General features: G+C 51.7%; 2 protein-coding genes across 8 annotated transcripts in view; one reads left to right on the forward strand and one right to left on the reverse strand.

The window, feature by feature from the left end:
- Positions 1-504: 504 nt before the first annotated feature.
- NCDN (neurochondrin) lies at positions 505-9,076 on the reverse strand. 3 transcript variants are annotated; one of them, XM_037061456.1, is made up of 7 exons: positions 8,874-9,076; positions 7,541-7,681; positions 5,501-6,469; positions 4,533-4,774; positions 3,753-3,977; positions 3,239-3,381; positions 505-2,026 (listed from the first exon to the last, which is right to left on the reverse strand). In XM_037061456.1, the coding sequence occupies exons 2-7, from the start codon at positions 7,661-7,663 to the stop codon at positions 1,590-1,592; spliced, it is 2,139 nt and encodes a 712-aa protein (XP_036917351.1). In that variant the 5' UTR covers positions 7,664-7,681; positions 8,874-9,076; the 3' UTR covers positions 505-1,589. The 3 variants fall into 3 exon arrangements, with proteins under 3 accessions (XP_036917351.1, XP_036917350.1, XP_036917352.1); XM_037061455.1 differs by having other exon boundaries at positions 8,536-9,076; XM_037061457.1 differs by lacking the exon at positions 8,874-9,076 and adding an exon at positions 8,198-8,526.
- Positions 9,065-15,576, forward strand: part of KIAA0319L (KIAA0319 like) — a 98,036-nt gene continuing 91,524 nt past the window's right edge. Inside the window, exons 1-2 of one of the 5 annotated variants that reach the window (XM_037061450.1) lie at positions 9,065-9,204; positions 12,188-12,357. In XM_037061450.1, the coding sequence (XP_036917345.1) occupies positions 12,216-12,357 (142 nt within the window). In that variant the 5' untranslated portion in view covers positions 9,065-9,204; positions 12,188-12,215. Of the gene's footprint in view, positions 9,205-9,356; positions 9,534-11,858; positions 11,875-12,187; positions 12,358-15,576 lie in introns of those variants that run through there. The other 4 variants (XM_037061451.1, XM_037061453.1, XM_037061452.1 and 1 more) reach the window with 4 other exon arrangements.

Below are 15,576 nucleotides of genomic sequence, written 5' to 3' on the forward strand. Positions count from 1 at the left end.
TTCCCCGTCTCACTTGGCACAGATGTTCTGTTGCGGCAGTAGTGACTGAATTTTAAAAAATTATCTCTTGAAAATCAGATCTCACATAAAAATTAGGATTTCTGAATTCTCTTTAAAATTTGGAGGATGTGGCAGTGTCACAGGGCAGCAACCTGCTGGCATGGCGGGGGGCAGCCCCTCATTTGTACAGAAGAGCACCAGGGCCCTCACTAGGCCTGGTACCACCCGTGTGAGTTTGCAGCCCTGCCCTGGCAATGAAGAGTGCAGCCTGAAGTCGGAGGGAGTCTTGGCTCTGGCACTTAGCTGTTAGCCCCTTGAACAAATCACCTACCCATGGCTAAGTTGCATCTCTGTAAAATCAGGATAATGCTTGCTTCCTAGGATTCTGGGGTGGGCTGGATAACACTTGTGAAGTGCGCTCAGCAAGGCTTATGTCCAGCAACTGGCAGCTGTGAGCTGCTCGGGCCTGGGAGAGAGAAGGTGCAGGACAGACCACACAGGAGCCACCTTCACCAATGAACATTTATTGAGTGTCCACATGTGCACAGCTTTGAACTTGGTGATCACGGAACTTACTGGGGGAGGGGAGGGAGAAAGAAAGGGGAAGGGAAGCAGGGAGTCAGGTATGCAGGGGTCGCCCTGGGTTCCTAAGAATGGAGTCCCTGCTGGAGCCGCCAGTCGCGTCTCTGCAGAGAGGAGCCATAGCGGGGTGGGATTTAAAGCCAGGCACCACGATGCGACGGGGTGCAATCACTAGGGAAACATGCGGCTTCTGGGAACATGTCCTCCTGTTCCTGGCTCCAGCCAGGCCAGATGGCACCAGGAGGACAGAAATTAGATGCTCAGGTGTCCAAGCAGGGGTAAGGACTGGCAAAAAAAATCCCCCCCCAACCTTCATCGTCACTCTGCTGTAACACAACACAAAAGCTCAAGAGACCACAGGGCCCCAGGGCTTTTGAGTCCCCTCAAGGAAGCTCAGGTGGAAGGTTCCCCCCACCACACCAGCACTGTCTGTCCCAGGTTTCCCTGGATGGATGGAGCATTTCAGACCCTGGGTCACTGTGACAGGAAGAACTGTGATGTCAACGGTCTGAACCTGCTCTCTGCCCAAGAGGGCCAAAGACAAAAATCGAATGGCCAATTTAAAGGACGTGGACCTGGAAGGCCAGAGGGGCACCACAGCCAAAGGAGCCCACACCCTGGCCGGCAGGGCAAATGGGCTGAAGCAGCCAGCTCCTGCCAACCCTGTCCCACCCTGGGGTCTCCCTCCTTCAGGGAGCCAGACACTGGCCACAATGACACTTAAAAGCCCCCCTCCCTGGGGGCTACTCCAGTCTTCCCCGACCTGGCGGGGACAGCCTCACTGATTTCCTGGACAATCCCTGCCCCTGAGCAGCCTCAGGGGGCAGGGTGCAGTTCCTTACACTTGAAGGGTGGGCACCATGCCCTTGCTCTTGAAAAAGCCAGAAAGCTGGGGTGTTTGGGGGGGGAGTTGGGGAGGGGGATCCAGTTTGGGGGCTTCAGGGAAGATGCCTCCTCCCTCATTCCCTCACTGCCCACCCCCGGGTCTGTCCCCAGTGGACACCCGCTCAGGGCTCCGACAGGCATTGCTCCAGGGCAGCCATGCGGTAGTGGCTGGCTGTCTCCTCACCTGCCTGCAGCCTCATGGCTTCCCGGCACAGCCGGTTGGCCCGTGCCAGCTCCACCAGGACACCCTGATAGGCGGCTACCATCTCTGGCTTGACGGAGTTGGGGCTGACGCTGCCGAGCAGCTGGAGCAGCTCCTGTGGCCAGCGGGAGCGCAGGGCGGCGGGGGCCAGCCAGGGAAGCAGCGGCACGCAGCCTGTGAAGGCCTGCATGCCCAGGAACCAGAGCTCCTGCAGATCAGCCCAGATGCCCTCGTAGTCAGGAGACAGGGCCAGCACTGCCTGGTCTGAGCCAGGTGTGGCCCGTGCCACATGGGATTGCGACAGGAAGAGGATGGCGGCCGCAAAGAAACCTCTGGATGCTGGTGTGCCCTGAAGAGCTGGAAGGCAAGAAGGCAGTGGGGGCATGAACCAGATGGGTCAGCTGCTTTGCCAGGCCCTTACCTTCCCTTCCTGTGTGGGCCCAGGGGGCTGAAGCATAGCCTGGAATTAACTTTCCTGGGTTCAAACCCTGTCTTTGATTTCACTGTGTCAGCTTGGGTAATTCACTTTTCCGTGTCTCATTTCTTCACTTATGAAAAAGGACCTACAATAGTGCTATAATCTTAGAAATCTGCTATGAGAATTAAATGTAATAATCTTGATACACTCAGCTTCATGGTTAGACCTTCTTGTACAGTCTGAGTAGTGAGGAGAGCCCCTCAGGGCCTAGGGCTCCTCAACAGGCTGAGGAAGTTGCACCAATTTGACTCTTGGGCCAGAAGAGGGCGCTAGAGGGAACCCAGAGCTGGCGACCTAGCTTTGCTTAACCTGCTGGACTGGGGGTCACCCCTGCACTGCAGACTTTCCTGGAGGCTGTTAATCTAACCTGGTGGTATTTGTGGGTGAACCAGCATTGGGGTTCTACTCAGGACCTGTGGTGATGTTGCTTGGGACTGAGGAAGTTCGGGGGCTAGGGAGCAGGGGGGGGCTCCTCTTCCTACTGCTGGGTACTCCTGTTCCCAGACATCTGCTCAGCAACTCCAACCTGAGAGATGGGGCAGAGGGAACAGGCGGAGACAGAGGGACCCAAGCAGACACCATGACCAAAGCAGCAGACACAAAGGACTGGCAGGGGTTGGAGGGGACAAGCCCTCCCCCTGCACACAACCAGAGTAAAGCAGAGCTGGGGAGAGGGTATGCACAGAGGGGCAGCCAGCACTGAAGCCTGCCACAAGGGAAATGAGGTGCTGAGCAGAGAAAAACCTCAATGGAGCGAAGCAAGGTTTCTGATTCAAGGCTGGGGGTGGCCCCACCTTGACAGCACTGGATTCAGGTTCCTGGGGCTGCTGGGTTTCCAGGTGCCTGTGCCTCTGAGTAGGCCTGCACTTACACCCACCCGACCTTGCCTTAGAAGTCCTCAGAGGGAAGAGAGTGATATCATTTTGGGAAGAGTGGGGTGGGGGATGGAGACATACTTCAGAGAGTTCCTCTGAATTGGGAAATTCTATAAAACCATTTTTTTTTTTTTGCAAATGGTGACATGCCCAGTGGCCAGAAGGTCCCCCAGGCCGTCTGCCCCCATCTATTAAGATCAAGTCCCCAGGGCTTACCTGGAGAGGTGCTAAGGAGTCGGGCCATGAGGAGGCCCAGGGTGGCCACGTTGGCAGCTAGAAGCAGCCTGCCCTGCTGCTGCACTAGTGCGGGCAGCGACGTCATCAGGGTGTTCATAAGAGATGTGAAGCACGCGTCTCGCCTGGGGAGAAAGGGAGGTAAACACGGGAGAAGGTAGGGGGTGGGGGTTGACAGAGCCAGACCATGCCCTTCGGAAAACCTAAGAGCCTGGGTTCCCAGCTTCACCAGGCCAGGATTTGGCAAATCAGGCAGCAGGGTGGAGAGTTCATTTTGGGCCCCACTCATGGCATCTGGGGAGCTGAGACTGGATTGACTGGAACTGGAAGACGTGCCCAGAGGGGCTGCAAAGATGGGGGTGGTTCTGTCTGTCCTGTGACCCTTTCCTTCTAACACTAACAGGAATCCCTGGGCACGGGGAAACAAAGTAGGAGATGGGTATCTGGGGCAACTCGGAGCAGCACCCCCCCCGCCCCCGGCTTCCCCCAGCCTTACTTGATCAGCCCAGGCGCAGTGACCACGAGGTTGAGGAAGATGTGGCAGCAGGTCTGCAGGCCGATCTCCACGCTGTCAGGCAGCACGGAGGTGTCGTGGCCGGGGGATGTGAGTTCCCACTGCTGCAGAAAATACTTGCACAGAAGTGAGGGTGCCCCCTCCTTGATCAGAATCTCCCGGGGCCCGTCTTCAACGGTCAGGTGGCACCAGCCGGGCAGAAGGAGCCTGGGGATGTGAAAGGGAGAGATGTGTGAGAAGTGGGGAGAGAGTCCCTTTTTGGGGGCACACCACCTAAGAGAAATGGAAGTTGGGGAGAAGGAGGGCACATCCTCGTAGGTACCACAGAAAAAGTACGAGCTTTGGATCTGCACAGGCCTAGGCTCAGTCCTGGACTCTGCCGCATGGTGGGAGCATGGGCAAGTGACTTTAACCTCCCTGAGTCTCACTTTTCTCACCCTGAAGACGTGGATGAGACTTATATCACAGATTTGCTGTGTGGACCTAATGACATCATTTTGGTAAAGGGTAGAGAAAAATGCCTGGCATGACATTCAGTAAGCATGAGTTTTCTCCTTATAGAGAAATCTGGGGATGGCCAGTGAGACTTGGCAGCCCAGAAGTCCTGTGGGGACAAGTTCTCCGAAACAGAAAAAGTCCTCAAGGCACTCTTGCACACTAGTCAGGAAGTCTGGCACAGCTCAGTGTTGGGGAGAGGAGGTGTCTCTGTGTTAACACTTTTCTTTAAAACAGTCTGGCTGGACACTCTAACCATAAACTCACCGGAGAGCATCCCCTGGCCAGGTGGGCCCTGGGGTAGTGGGGGAGATGGCCAGGGTGGCCACCTGCTGAGACAGGTCATTGGCTTCCTCAGCCTCCTCATAGAGGGTCTTGGCATAGCGAACGAGGAAGGGCAGCAGTTGGCAGACCTCCTTGCGCAGGGAGGAGGTCTCTTCAGCCAGCCAGGCGCCCAGGATCCGCACCGAAGCAAACACAAAGGGCTCCTTCTGCTTCTCCGGCCCCACCTGTTGCCACAGGACCCCCTTGAGATGGAGCAAAACCAGGGTCCCTCCCAGCCTAGACAGCATGCTGGCTGGCCTTGGAGTAACACAGCTGTAAGGGAGTTCTGGCCTGGGAGCCCTTTAGAGGTAGGTCCTCAGGACATGTTTGCTGAGTCAGCTGGACTTCAGATGTCATGCCCCTGAATTTGCTGGGACTCAGCTAGCATTCCCCCTGCCCCACCACCTCTGAAGCATCTCAGGGCTAAAAGGAAACTTGGAGGTCCAGAGCTAAGTAAACATTCCCTCTGCAGCAGCTCTGACCTGGGAGGAGCTAGCTGAACCTCTACGCAGGGCAGGACCCAGGTGGCCCTGCTCCTTTTCCTTGCAGGGCCCCATGTTTGCACGCACATGTGTGTAAAACAGTGCTAGAGATCGAGCAGAACAGACTGCTTCGATTTTGTGTGTGTGTACTGGGGGGGCTGTGAGTGGGAGGTTATTGTGTTGTGTGCGCGTGTATGTACTGTGATGTGAGAGCACATATGGTGTGTGGTATGGCACTTGTGTGGAGGCACAGGGAGGGTGGGGTGGGCTGGGTCACACACTACTCCCAGGAGCGCTGCAGGATCAGTCCTCGGTAAGAGCATCTTCGCTGTCTCCCCTTTCCACGGAGGTAAGGGAGTTCTAACGCTCCCTTTCCCTTGCCTTCCGCCTCCCCCACTCTGGATTGCCCGTGAACCACTGCACCCTCACCTGCTGCAGGTAGTGGATGACGGCCCCGATGGCCTCCTTCATGATGCTCACAAGCTGTACCTTCTGTGGCTCCTTAAGCAGTGACTGCTCACAGCGGGTGCATTCCTGGATCCCCAGCTCCATGAGGGCATAGCAGGCAGTCACCACATCCTCTTTTACCTCTGTGCCTGTCTCTTCCAGCGCCAGCCGTACCTCCACGCACGCCAAATTCACCAGCAGGGCCAGGAACTTGCTCCCAGAGCTGCCCGCCGGGATCCAGTTGGAGCCACAGGCATGTGCCAGGCGGGCTGCCAACTTCAGTGCGGGGTTGCGCTGCCAGGAGCTCAGCTTGCTGCCGAGGATGCGTGCCAGCCCGGCCTGCAGATCCCGGAGGCATTCAGAGGGCACAGTTGTTGGGGGCAGAAAGAGAGGCAGCAGCTGGCAGAGCTCAAACTTGCTGGCATCCTCGGCTTTCTGGAAATCTTCACTGAGGCCCCGCAACACGGCCAGCAGGTCAGGCTCCGCCTCCTTCCAGCACTGTGTCTCAGCAGCGGCCAGCAGCCCCACCAGAAGTGCCAGGGCCTGGTCAAAGCCATAGCCATGCCCCAGGTATGCCTGACACAGGGCAGACACAGTGCCACCAGCAATGAGGTGCCGGGGCCCACGGGGTGTACCTGCCATAGCCGTCAGGCATTGGTAGGTGTCATCGATCATGGAACGGCGGGCAGCATCATCAGGGTCCCCCCGGGCTGTAAGGAAAGCGCTAAGGATGGGGATCTTGTTCAGGACCTGGGGGTGGGCGGCCAGTTCAGGGTCACTGCAGAAGCAGGCCAGCAGGGCCACGCCCAGGGCTCGGAGAACGTGGTCAGGGCAGCCATCCGGCGCCTCCTTGGTGGTCAGGAGACGATTGGGGAAGGTGAAGCCCACAGCATCAAAGATCCGCCTCCGAGTTTTGGCATCGATGTCACCTGCTTTGACTGCCTTGGTCACCTGAAGGGGAGTACGTGCTATCAGCAAGATGAAAGAGGTGGCAAAGACTGTCCCTTGCACCCTGGGGTATTGACTCTGGTAGGTTTAGGTTATGTAATGCAACCCGCAATGAGGTTGAAAAGCATTCCTGAGGTCATTTCATTCAGCTCCTTCTTTCTCCCAGGAGACAGACGGGTGTGACCTCTAGGATCCCTTATCTATGATTATCTCCAGAGAAGTGAAGTCTGGGCTTCCTCGAATACTGACTGTTTCATCACCTGGTTAGTTGAGAAGTTCTTCCTGATGACTAATCCTGATGCCCACAACCTGGGATAGGAGGGGTTTAAACCCTCCAAGGATTTAGAGTCCCTTCCTAATTGCTCCCTCCAAAGGAGTCTCTGATCCATTCCCGCCACCTTCTCAGGGGAAATGGCTCCTGTCTCGCCGCTCTGCCTGTCAAAACATTTCCCCTTACATTTCACCTAAACACCTCCTCTGCTGCAGTGTGAGCCCTTGACTCCAGAGCCTTCTCCCTGTTGCCATGGCAAACAAGCAGCAGGCTGTACTCCCTCCTCCCTTCACCCCCACACACCAACCCCCCTTCCCAGCACTGCAGCTCCTACTCTGCTGTCCCCAGCTTGGGTTCCTCCAGCAGGGTCGAGCCCAGAACCAGCTCCCTTACACCCAGCCTACCCACTGCCATCCTGGCCATCCCCTGGGACCCCTTCCCAGTCACTTTAAGTCCTGCTATCCTTTCCACCCCCCAGAACAATCGTCCGCAGCCTTCAAATACTCTGCACTAGTTACTACCTGCTGCTGTTACCCTATGAGTCAGCTCCCATCTGCTCTGGGACACCCCAGAGAGCAGACCTAGGCAGCCTCCTCCAAGGCTCCTAGGGCCACAAACATTATTCACCCCCATTCTCCCCTTTGTCCCAAGACACCTCAGTCCAAAGAGGTGTCTTGGGTCTACTTTGGTGACTCCAGGGACACCAGCAGCACCTCTATATCCCTGAGGACTTGCAGACCCCATTCCTAGGGGGTCCAACCACCCAGTCCTTCCCACCTCCCAATTTTCAGTCAGCTCCTTACTAGCAGCAGGGCTGCAAACTGCTCGCTGTCATTCTTGGCCTCACGGAGGGCTCCCAGGTAGCGCTCCAGGGTGGGGTTTCGGCTCTCTGCCTGGTTCAGAGCTGGCTCACAATCCGAGGCCATGATGCCAGTCTTGCCCAACTGTGAACACAAGAGGGACTGAGCATCCCTCTGCAGAGGAGGGGTGGGGGTGGGGGTGGGTGGAAGATGGAAGGAGGGATTAGCACAGAGGGAGGGGTGGAGCGGGAGGGATAGGATCCTCAGGACTGACCTCCCCTTAAGGGGCTGGACCTTCAAATCTTTAGGGATGAAGGGACCCTGGTGCAAGGTCACCTCTAGAAAGCGAGAAAGGACCATGCATACTGCTGTTCAGTTGGACCAGTCTCCTCACCAGCGTCCTGGGGTTGGGAGGGGGCTGGTCCCACTGTTCAGCTGCCCACTGGCACGAGAAGCCTAGTTTTACCTCCCTCCACTAAGGCACACAGGGAGGGAGTGGTGAGGACAGACAGGTGGGAATGGAGACATACAGGGTGAAGTTCGATTATCCGCATTCAGGCTGACAGGAGGCAAAAGGGCATTCTAGGTTTCCTTCCCCCTCCCCTCTCCGGAAGAGGCAGGACACAAGCCTCTGTTGTAGTGAGGATGCAGGGCACTGACCAGGAAAGGTTTGGTGGCCCCTCTGGGGACACCACCCCTCCAGCCAGAACTCTCAGTCGCCCCCGCAGGCTCCTTGCCTCCTCTCTTTTCCCTCCCTTGGGCAGAAGCTGCAGCAGCAGCAGCAGCAGCAGCAGCAGCAGCAGGAGCAGCAGAATTAACCCCTTGCTCTCCCTCTCCTCGCCTCGATACCAGCTTGTGGATGCCGGCCGGGGCTGGAGAAGCAAGAAAGGGTCCCGGGTAGCTCCCAGGACAACGGAGAATCCAAAAGCCGGATAATCGAAGCGGGGCTGCAGAGGTGGGGAGATGACAAGGGGAGGAGGGTTCCTGGCGGTCACCACCTGTCCCGCCGCGGCCAAGTCACAACACGACATTGATGAAGTCACGACAGGGCAGCGATGAGATCACACTTCACGATGGCGCGGTGATGTCACGGAGAGATCACGGCAAAATCACGACATGGGACAGCCCCCAAAGATGACAGGGCAAATTAAAAAAATATATAGCTATATGTTGAGAAGAGCTGTGACAAAATGGAGTCTCGACAGGGCACGATGATGTCGCGATATGGCGCGATGGAGTCACGATAGGGTCCCCGGGTGTGTCGGCGTCGATCAGCGCCGTCTCGGAGAGGCCCTGGCTGGGATGTAGGGGAGGGCCTGAAGGCGGCTGAGCTCACCAGGCTGCGGCCCCGAGCTGCGAGGTCTTCTCCGAGCGCGATGCCGCGGGAGCCTGGGGCCGCTGCTCACGCCGCTTTGCCCACTCCCGGCTCCCGGGTGCTTCAGCTCCACCCCCACCCCCGCAGAGCTCTCGTCCAATGCTTGGCGGCTTCACTCCAAGGTCTGGCCAATGACACGGCGGAGCGCTAAGCCTCTGTGGGTGCTGCCGTTGCCGCCATCTTGCTTGTGGGTATTGCCCGAGTCTGGGGCCCCGGGCTCGCGCAGGTCAGGCAGACTGCCTCTGGAGAGCGGGAGGCGACAGCCTGGAGGCTCATGTTCCTTCGCCCGTAGGTAGTTCTACCTCCAGCACTGCCCCTCCTCCCCCTCGTGCTTGCGGCTGGAATTGAGCTTCCGGGGTGGTGGGGCAGCAGGGCTTCCTCGGCGAGGAGAGCGTATTTCCGGGTTGAGACCCGGGAGGTGGGAGGAGGCGGTGTTTCCGGCCGCTGTCGCTGTCCAGGGAGGCTGAGGCAAGAGGGAGCTGCCGGGTGGGAATCCCGCACTGCCTTCTTCCTCTTCCTCCTCCTCCGGGTGAGGGGAGCGGAGGTTGGGCCCCTGACCCCATGGATCGGGAGGCGGAGGCTCCAGAGAGCCGGGGCCCTGCTGTGTGGCCCTGAGCCCCGGTAGGTGGCCGGAGGCGGCTGGCTGCCTGGCCCAGGACTACGAGCTCAGGGGAGGGGCGAGCGGGACGGGCTATTTCTGGGGGTGCGCTGGCCGGGTATTGGGACCCGGAGGTGGCGCTTCTGGCCCGGCTAGGGCAGCCAGCTGCTTCTGGCTTTACAGGTGCGGAGCTCGAGTCCCAGGCGGTAGCCCGCTTCTTTCAGGCCGGCACCTGGTCCTGGAGCTCCTGACAGACATACCGGCTCGTGGTGCCGCTGTCTTAGCTCCCTGGTCTTTCTGCAGCCTCGCCCTCGCCTGCTGTCTCTGGTGTTGGTTGTGTCTACCGAGATGAAAAGTTGATGCAGATTAAGGAGGGCGAGGCTGAGCCCGAGGTGTAAATCACAGTGCGAAACCTGCCTTATCCAGTACTGGGGAAATTATGCCCCACTGAGGGGTCCTGCGGTGGCTGCAGGGAGCACAAAAGTGAAATGTAGGAAGCCGAAAAAGGAAACTTAGGCGAGGTTCCAGGAAAGCTTTGCCATCTCTCACCTCATGATCTTGTCCAACCGACAATAGATGTAGTAGGCGAAGAGCATTAGCTGACTCTTCTCGTGCTTTCTTAGGTGATTAACAGCCTGGAGGCTAGGAATCAATAAGAAAGATAACCCCCCACCCCCGCCCTGAACAGTCTGTTCATTTTTCTAGCTAGTTGGAAAACAATGTCTGCAAATATAAGCATTCATGGCAGTCTGTTCTGTAACTTTCCCAAATATCTGAGACTTTTTTCAAAAGGGAGCTTTATTCTTGCTTACTCACACCATTTGAATAGGCTGTTTCAGACCGGCTTTGTCGTTGTTCAAATATCTTAGCGCTGTGTACATAAATGGAGTTCCACGTATGTAGCTGACAGACTGAACTATGACACATTCCCCATCAACCTGAAGTATTAAGTAAACATTACCCCCTGCTCTGTCTGAGCAGCTGCTGCAACAGAGAGTGCTTTTATTTCGGGTGTACTTGTAACGCCCCAAGTGCCAGAACTATTGCATGCGTTTCTAGACTTTCATTTGTCAAGTATTGTGGGGGTGTGTGTTCTTTCACTGGGCTGTTACCTTTGATTCTGTAACCAACCATTTGGATCTTGGTGATGTGGTGGTGTTCCTGCTCTGGTCAGAAAGCCTTTGACTGGACCCTAGCAGTGATTTGTGTCCTTGGGCAATTGTAGGTTTCATAGAAATGACTGGTTGGAAGTTCACAGGAAAATAGCTCTGCCTCCCTCTTGTGCATGGTTTGTAAGATATTGTACTTCTCATCAGCTTGCGAATCCAATGGTGTTTATTACTCCCATTTTCAAAACCTATTCATTTCTTTAATGCTTCTGTCGCCCACCTTCCATGCTACTAATGACAGGTGTTGAGTCACCTTGAGTCTCAGTTCCTTTTATGGTAGACAGAAATGTGTTGCGTAAGATCCATTCACATACACACACACACATGCACACTCACCATTAGAGACTAAAGAAGTTGCTGGATATACTTTCTAACTTGGCTTTATTTATTAATCTCTTGTGCATGTCTCTGGCCCACATACCTTTCTACCCCCTTTCCCTAACATACAACTACAGAGCAACTAAAAACAGGAATGGATGGGAGTGAATGAGAAGGATAAAGTCCTTCAGATGCTTAAGGTTCAATGCAAGTGTTTTCTTGGTTAGGCTGTATCTCAGTTTGTAGGTGTGTGTGTGTATGTTTCCTGGTAATAGTGTTGATATCCAACCCATGCAATGCCAGCTTCCCCGACTGTAGGCTGATGGTTGTGATTGTAAGTCTGTGCCATTTGCCAGATGTGGACAACAGGTGCACATTTAGGACAGGTGATGTTGAACTGCTTCTTCAGAACTAGATCAACCCTCTTAGTGTTGTCAAGATTTAGGTAATTATAAAATATATGGAAGTTGTATAAGAGAGAAGGAACTGGTGGAAAATATTTTTTCCTTCCGAAAGGATGTAAATCAAACAGCCCCCTAGATTGTAGATTAGCAAGCACTTCTCTAGCACATAATAGGGACTGGGTAAATATTTGCTGAATGTATATATGAATTCAAGTTGAGTTACAAATGATTCCAAGGGTTAGGGAGGTGACCTCAAAGTATAAATTGGATAAATTTTTAAGGTAATAGTGGTAGGGACAGTGGCAAACTGGAGAGTGTGCACCCAGCCTGAAGACAATCACATTAAATTAAACACACACACACACAATATGGCTACATAAACCCTTCTGGTCTAATCTCTCCTTTTCATAGATAAGAGGATGTGTTTGGCCAAAGTCACAGAGCTGTCAAGCAGAACCAGAACTGAAACTCAGGTGTTTTTCTCAGGCTGGCATTCTTTCTTTCCGTTCTTCCACATAGATGATTTATGGTTAGACTAGAAAATAATGGGCAATAAGGTGTTTCCTTTTTCCAGTGGATTCATTTCATAGCCTTTGCTGTGTTTTTATCCTGATAATTATAGGCTATGCCAATGCTCAGGTTTAAAATTTATTGGCAGAGATGAGCAGTGAAAGACAAACTGAATTTTTTTCTTCCCCCTATTTATCATGTTCTCTACCCTGCATGCCACATTTCTAGGAATCAATTATTAATTACTTGGCACCTAATTTCTTTCTCTCTTTCTAGTGGACTGGTTCTGCCTATCTGGAAGGCCATGGAGAAGAGGCTGGGAGTGAAGCCAAGCTCTGCTTCCTGGATTTTATCAGGATTTTGTTGGCAGACATCTGTGAAGTGGTTGAGGATCCTGTACCTGTTTTACACTTATTTCTGCTTCAGTGCTCTGTGGTTGTCAACAGGTATCATTTTCTTTATAGATTTAAGATTTTAAAAAAGGGCATTTTGTATGGGTCCTTCCATTCGTTTGAAAGACTAATTGGAGGCAGAAAAGCAGTGAGTGTGCTTAGTGACAGAAACAGCCTGTTGATGGACACTTAGTTCAGATTATTTGTTTGTCTTGTTTTGGAGCTAAAGGTTAAATTGAGTTCTCTGTCATATGGGAGAATTGGCATGATCATTTTGAGATTTGCTGAGGTCTAGTGAAAAGATAAAGGTTTCAGAGTTGGGCAGACTGCCAGGTTTGTGAAATGTGGACCTGGAACCGGATGTTTGCACTTAATAACAATAAAACCTTGCCCTGGCTGGTGTATGTAGCTCAGTGGATTGAGCGCGGGCCTTCGAACCAGAGGATTGCAGTTCAATCCCAGTCAGGGCATATGCCTGGGTTGCAGGCCAGTTCCCAGCAGGGGACACACAAGAGGCAACCATATATTGATATTTCTCTCCCTCTCTCCTTCCCTTCCCCTCCCCTCTAAACATAAATAAATAAAATCTAAAAAAATTAAAAAAAAACAATAAAACCTTGAGCAGCGGAGGGGTGGTGGGGACTCAGTGGAGGTGGGCAAAGTATCAACAATAAAAATAAAGTGCAAATGGATTTGAGAGATAAAATAATCATATATCATAGTACAGCACTCTGAATATAGCTGTTTAATAAATGATTCTTTGCTTCCTTTCCTTTCCTAAAGGAATCCAACATTACAGGGAGAATGTGTCCTTTGCTTTTTCCATAGAGAGCCCTTATGCTGATAGATTTGATAAACTATGTTTTTCTCCTAGAGATTATTTCACCAGGCTGGAGACTTGCCAGAAAAGAGTGCCAAGAAGGCTAGATTTCAAAGACTATCCTTTCTTTCTGTCATTTCCCTCCTTTCAGTTCTTCTGTTGACATTGTTTCTTTCAGAGTATGAAATGTGAAAAAATAGCAATTTGAGAAAGATTTCTTGGTATGCTCAGAAATTCTGCCCATTCTGGGCAGTGACCGAACACCTTCTGTTACAGAGACCACTGTCTGGGATAACTAATGAGCCTCTTGCTCCTGTAATTACAAAGGTTTCTGTTGCTTTCCTAAAGGAATTGGTGGTCATGATCTTGAGACTCAGGTAATTACTGTATTTAGCAATTTTATTAACATCAGCTTTGGGGTTTTTGTTGTCTTGCAGTGTGGTGGTTGATGATTGCGTAATTATAGCAGTGGAAATTGCAGTTGACAGAAAGCTGACCTAAATGTTTCTTACTCAGATGATGCTGTGCTGGGACAGCTATTTCAGGCCAGCATTTTATATAAGATCATTTGAATTAAATAAGTTACTGTTTTAGCTCCATCAGAGTAGGAAAACCCCATTTTTCGAAGTACACCTACAGCCTTCCAGACCCCTGGTTATAAACATTACATGTCTTATCTCATTTAATCCTCACGATAAACGTACAACAGAGAGTTTTATTCTCATTTTGTAGATAAGGAAGTTGAGGCACAGAGGCGCACAATGACTTGACCAAGTTCACATGACAAGAACATGACAGAGCCAGGTTTCTGAACCCAGGTGTGTCCACTGTAAAGTTCATGCTCTTTTTCTTCTGCTATTGTGCCTTCCAACCACAAGTGCTCTTTTGGGAGTAAAGACATTTTTTACCCTGAACCATGATAAGCAGTTTGTCATCTGAGGTATTCCAAGTATAGGGGAGAGAGAAGCATTTCCAAGTTTGTCTTATTTTTTCAGGGTGACGCTTGATCAGACATAATATTGTGGGTTCATTGGGCTCATCTTAGTGTTGCTTGAGCTTGTTATTAAAAGCAGCATCCTCGTGAGCAGTTTGAGTATAAAGGTGGAAAGGTGATATTCTTAGGACTGGTTCGTTCGTTCTTTCTTTCTTTCCTTATTTATTTATTTATTTATTTATTTAAATTGTTCAAGTACAGTTTTCTGCCTTTTACTCCCAGCCCAGCCTACCTCCCCCAGCCCTCTCCACCTCCCTCCTGTTTCCAACCCCCGCCCCCCGTTTTTGTCCATGTGTCCTTTATACTTGTTCCTGCAAACCCTTCCCCTTTTCCCCTGAAATTCCCTCCCCTCTCCCATCTGGTCATTGTCAGCCTGTTCTCTATTTCACTGTCTTTGGTTATATTTTGCTTGTTTGTTTTGTTGATTAGGTTCCTGTTAAAGGTGAGATCATATGGTATGCGTCTTTCATGGCCTGGCTTATTTTGCTTAGCATGCTTTCCAGTTTCATCCATGCTGTTGCAAAGGGTAGGAGCTCTTTCTTTCTTTCTGCTGCAGAGAATTCCATTGTGTAAATGTACCATCATTTTTTGATCCACTCATTTACTGACAGGCACCTGGGTTGCTTCCAGCACTTGGCTATTATAAATTGTGCTGCTGTGAACATTGGGGTGCATAGGTTCTTTTGGATTGGTGTTTCAGGGGTCTTAGGATATAATCCTAGCAGTGGAATTGCTGGGTCAAAAAGAAGATCCATTTTTAATTTTCTGAGAAAAATTCCATACTGTTTTCCATAGTGGTTGTACCAGTCTGCAATCCCACCAACAGTGCACTAATGTTCCCTTTTCCCCACAACCTCTCCAGCACTTGTTTGTTGCTTTGTCTATGATGGCCATTCTGACAGGTGTAAAGTGGTATCTCATTGTGGTTTTAATTTGCATCTCTCTGATAGCTAGCGATATTGAGCATCTTTTCATGTGTTTCTGGATCCATGTGTCTTTCTTAGGAGTGGTTCTGGTGGAGATTGGATTGTACAGTTCCGTTTCAGGAGAGTTTGGAGCTTTACCACAGAAGAACTGAGAACCAGTTGTGTTCCAACTGAGGGAGCGTAACAAGCAACACATGACAGATTTGTTGTATATTTGAGTTTATTAGATCTCTTCCTCATCAATTTTTTAAAAAACACAATATCCTAATAGGAAAAATGAATAAAGGACACAGAGTACCATACATAAGAAATTAAAATGATTTATAAACATTTAAAAAATGTTCGTTCTCATTACTAACGAAAGAACTACAGATTAAAATGAACAATCCTTTTTAATCCATGTTATTGATGAAGATAAATGTACAAATGTCTAGTGCTGCCAAAGGGTGATGTGGTTGACTTCAAATTGTGCTGGGGAGTTTGAACAGAGAGCTTTTTCGCATAAGTATCGAGCTCTTTAAAAAGTTGATGTT

Source organism: Sturnira hondurensis, unplaced genomic scaffold, assembly GCF_014824575.4.
Source record: "Sturnira hondurensis isolate 20B ecotype Veracruz unplaced genomic scaffold, ASM1482457v3 Scaffold0013381, whole genome shotgun sequence".
Classification (NCBI taxonomy): Eukaryota; Metazoa; Chordata; class Mammalia; order Chiroptera; family Phyllostomidae; genus Sturnira; species Sturnira hondurensis.